A 3,190-nucleotide genomic window follows, 5' to 3' on the forward strand; every position below is an offset into this window, starting at 1 on the left:
CGGTCAACTACGAGCACGAGTTTTCTACAAACGAGCCTTACAGACCAAAAACGGCTACATACAACCAAGAAGCAACACCCAAACCAAAGCTAAACAAGGCAACTAAACTAAACCAAAAACAAAGCAAACAATAACCAAAGTGTGATAACAAGACCGAAGGCTAAACAAGACTAAACGGGTTTTGAAGAACCTTTCCGACCCTTAGGGTCCGATTTAACTAATTAACGTTAACCGTTTCGCGACGTAACTACTTTCACGGCCGAGAATTAAAAGAATGCGTCTAAAACGTCGGAGGACCCACTACTAGAAAGACTCACTAACGGAAAACGTTATGCATTAAACCGAGGAAAAAAGAGTATTTTTTACTCAGATTTATAATACATTAATACCCGAGACCTTACTCCATAAAACTTGGTCATCACTTAATAGTCTCATGGAGACAGGATTCATACACATAACTACACAAGGAAGAACAATAATTCATATCACATATGCTTAATTCCACTATGATGCATCTTTCATATGGTATTCAAGCAAGTATAAAATAAAAGACAGATCTTTATTGTGTACACATAAACTATTACCAGCAACAAAACACATAACTTTGTTTTTGACTTCAACCCAACTACAACCAGGTACCTTCTTCACCCCATTATCAGCCATTGCCTTTCTAACTAACTCGGCTTCTTTCCACTTTTCACTCGCACAATACAAATTCGACAACATCACATAACTCATTTCGTATTTGGGTTCCAACATTTTCAACTCACCACCCATTTCGGTTCCTATCTCTACATCACTATGTGCATAACACGCTCCAAAAACCGCTTCACTTGACTTAACGCCACCTGTCATATTAGCCATTTCACGCGCTTCTTTCAAGTAGCCTCCTCGAGAAAGCATATCAACCATACACGCGATATGGTCTATTTCGGGAACAATTTCATGTATCTCACTCATCGATTTAAAAATGGCACGACCTTCGTTAATCAGCCCTAAATGGCTACAAGTCATGAGTAGGCTTATAAATGTAACGTTATCTGGTTTCAAACCACTTTCTACCATTTCTTCATAAAAGTTTATAGCTTTTTCACCCAAACCATGAAGACCATACGCGATCAATAAAGTGTTCCACGAAACCAAATCTTTTTCAATAATTTCATTAAACGATTGTTGTGATCCGTTAATGTCTCCACATTTTGCATACATGTTAACCAATCCATTACCAGCATAAGCATAACGATGAAAACCATAACGTATTGCAAAACTATGAATCATTTGACCATGTCCTAAAGTTGCCATTATCGAGCACGCATGTAATACCGTTCCAATTGAAAAATCGTCAGGTTCAAGACCCGTTCTTATCATATTAACGAAAAAGGCTAATGCTTTTTCAGAATTACCGTTTCTAATGTAACCGGTCATCATTGAAGTCCATGATATAACATTCTTTTCGGGTGATTTATTAAATGCATCAAGTGCTTTTTGTGTATCTCCTATTTTCATTTGAGCGTCTATTATTGCATTCCATGAAACAGTAGTTAAAGTCTCCATGGACTCGAACATATTCGCCACATCAGCAGGATGATTACTTATTTGTGCATAGAAGCTAAGTATCGAGTTGCTAACCTCAACTGCAACACTCCAGCCTTTTTTAACAACAACAGCATGAATCATGCAACCGATAAGATACTGTTGTGATTCAGCACAAGCATTCATGAGTGCACTAAACGTCCATTGATCTTGATCGCACATCATTTTCTTGAACAAATCAATACAAGTTTTGATATTCCCATGACGTGCATGCCCAGCGATCATAGTATTCCAAGCAACGTTGTTCACCTTGTTAGGCATAGCATCAAAAACACTTTGAGCCATGTGAAATTGTTGAGCATGAACATAAGCAAACAACAATGAACACCAGGACACATTGTTTCTATACACAATCTCTTCAAACACATTGTTCGCACTGCGTGGGTTTAAACACTTGCCATACATATCAATAAGTGCATTATTTACCGGAAGAGAAGAACAATATCCCGTAACAACAATCAAAGCATGAACCATTTGTCCATAAAAAGGGTTGCAAGAACCTGCACACGAACTTAAAGTTGCAGTAAAAGAGTAATGATCGGGTTTAATGTTGCTAATACCTTTCATTAATTGATGGAACAGCAATAAGGTTTCATTATAAAAACTAAGATGAGTATAGCAAGTAAGCATGGTGTTCCACACCATTATATCTCGTTGAGGCATTTCATCAAACAGTTTGCGTGCACGTATAATTCCCCCTGATTTCGCAAGTGCTGAAATCTTTGATGTTGTGTGAGCTAAATATGATCCCATATAGAGAAGTTAACTGCAAGTGTGAATCCATATTATACTATCAATCATTGTAAGAACGAATATATATAAGGAATTTAGAAAAAATGGAGTTACCAGACTTCAAAGTAAACATATAATGTAGTAGCAAAATATAGTTAGGAACCCAAAAGTGAACAGATGATCTAGAGTTGATCTTTGATATCATGACTAACAAATCCAAAGTCATTGCCATCTTTATCCATCTTATTTCTCTGTTTCTGCAAAAGATGATACGAGGCAAAGGTCAACTAGTCAAGTCACACGCAGCTCACGTGCAACCATTTAAAGAGGAGTTACGTGCCATGCACGTGACCTGCAAACGAAATAATCAACTTAACAGCCATTGTGCTTCCCCAAACTCCAGTTCAGTGCAATTAGTTCAGATTCTGTTAGTATGATTCAATTCAGTTGTAACACATATACAAGGCTTAGAGACGAAGCTAGTTAGTTAATCAATTTCCGTTGTAATTCAACAATGTCTCTCAATTTCTGTAATTTTGACTAAAGTCAATTCGGTGCAATTTCATTTCCAATTCTTGATTTAGGGAAATTGATTGTATTGATCAGTTAGTTTTTCGATTCAGTAGTGAGTCTGGAATTATCATAACAAAAGATTTAATATATAGTGACCAAAAAAAACGTAAAATATCAGATTAATAGACCAACAAGGCAAGAAACTGTACCTTTTTTGGTCTACTTATTACATTTTTGGTGGGTTCTTATTACACTAAGATATTAAACATAATACCTTTGTTTAATAGTATAATAACATATTATGTAGAATATCTGGTCTTTTTTACATGTTGTGTACAATTTTTGGTCCTGT

At 36.2% G+C, this 3,190-nt stretch overlaps 1 protein-coding gene across 2 annotated transcripts; it reads right to left on the bottom strand.

Moving 5' to 3' along the window:
- Window positions 1-394: 394 nt before the first annotated feature.
- On the bottom strand, window positions 395-2,577 carry LOC139877251 (pentatricopeptide repeat-containing protein At2g36980, mitochondrial-like). Of its 2 annotated transcripts, none has more exons than XM_071864663.1 (2): window positions 2,440-2,577; window positions 395-2,359 (listed from the first exon to the last, which is right to left on the bottom strand). In XM_071864663.1, exon 2 carries the CDS (start codon window positions 2,344-2,346, stop codon window positions 505-507), a length of 1,842 nt encoding a protein of 613 aa, XP_071720764.1. In that variant the 5' UTR covers window positions 2,347-2,359; window positions 2,440-2,577; the 3' UTR covers window positions 395-504. The 2 variants fall into 2 exon arrangements, with proteins under 2 accessions (XP_071720764.1, XP_071720765.1); XM_071864664.1 differs by lacking the exon at window positions 2,440-2,577 and having other exon boundaries at window positions 395-2,093; window positions 2,236-2,360.
- Window positions 2,578-3,190: the final 613 nt, after the last annotated feature.

This window comes from Rutidosis leptorrhynchoides, chromosome 11, assembly GCF_046630445.1.
Source record: "Rutidosis leptorrhynchoides isolate AG116_Rl617_1_P2 chromosome 11, CSIRO_AGI_Rlap_v1, whole genome shotgun sequence".
Taxonomy (NCBI): domain Eukaryota; kingdom Viridiplantae; phylum Streptophyta; class Magnoliopsida; order Asterales; family Asteraceae; genus Rutidosis; species Rutidosis leptorrhynchoides.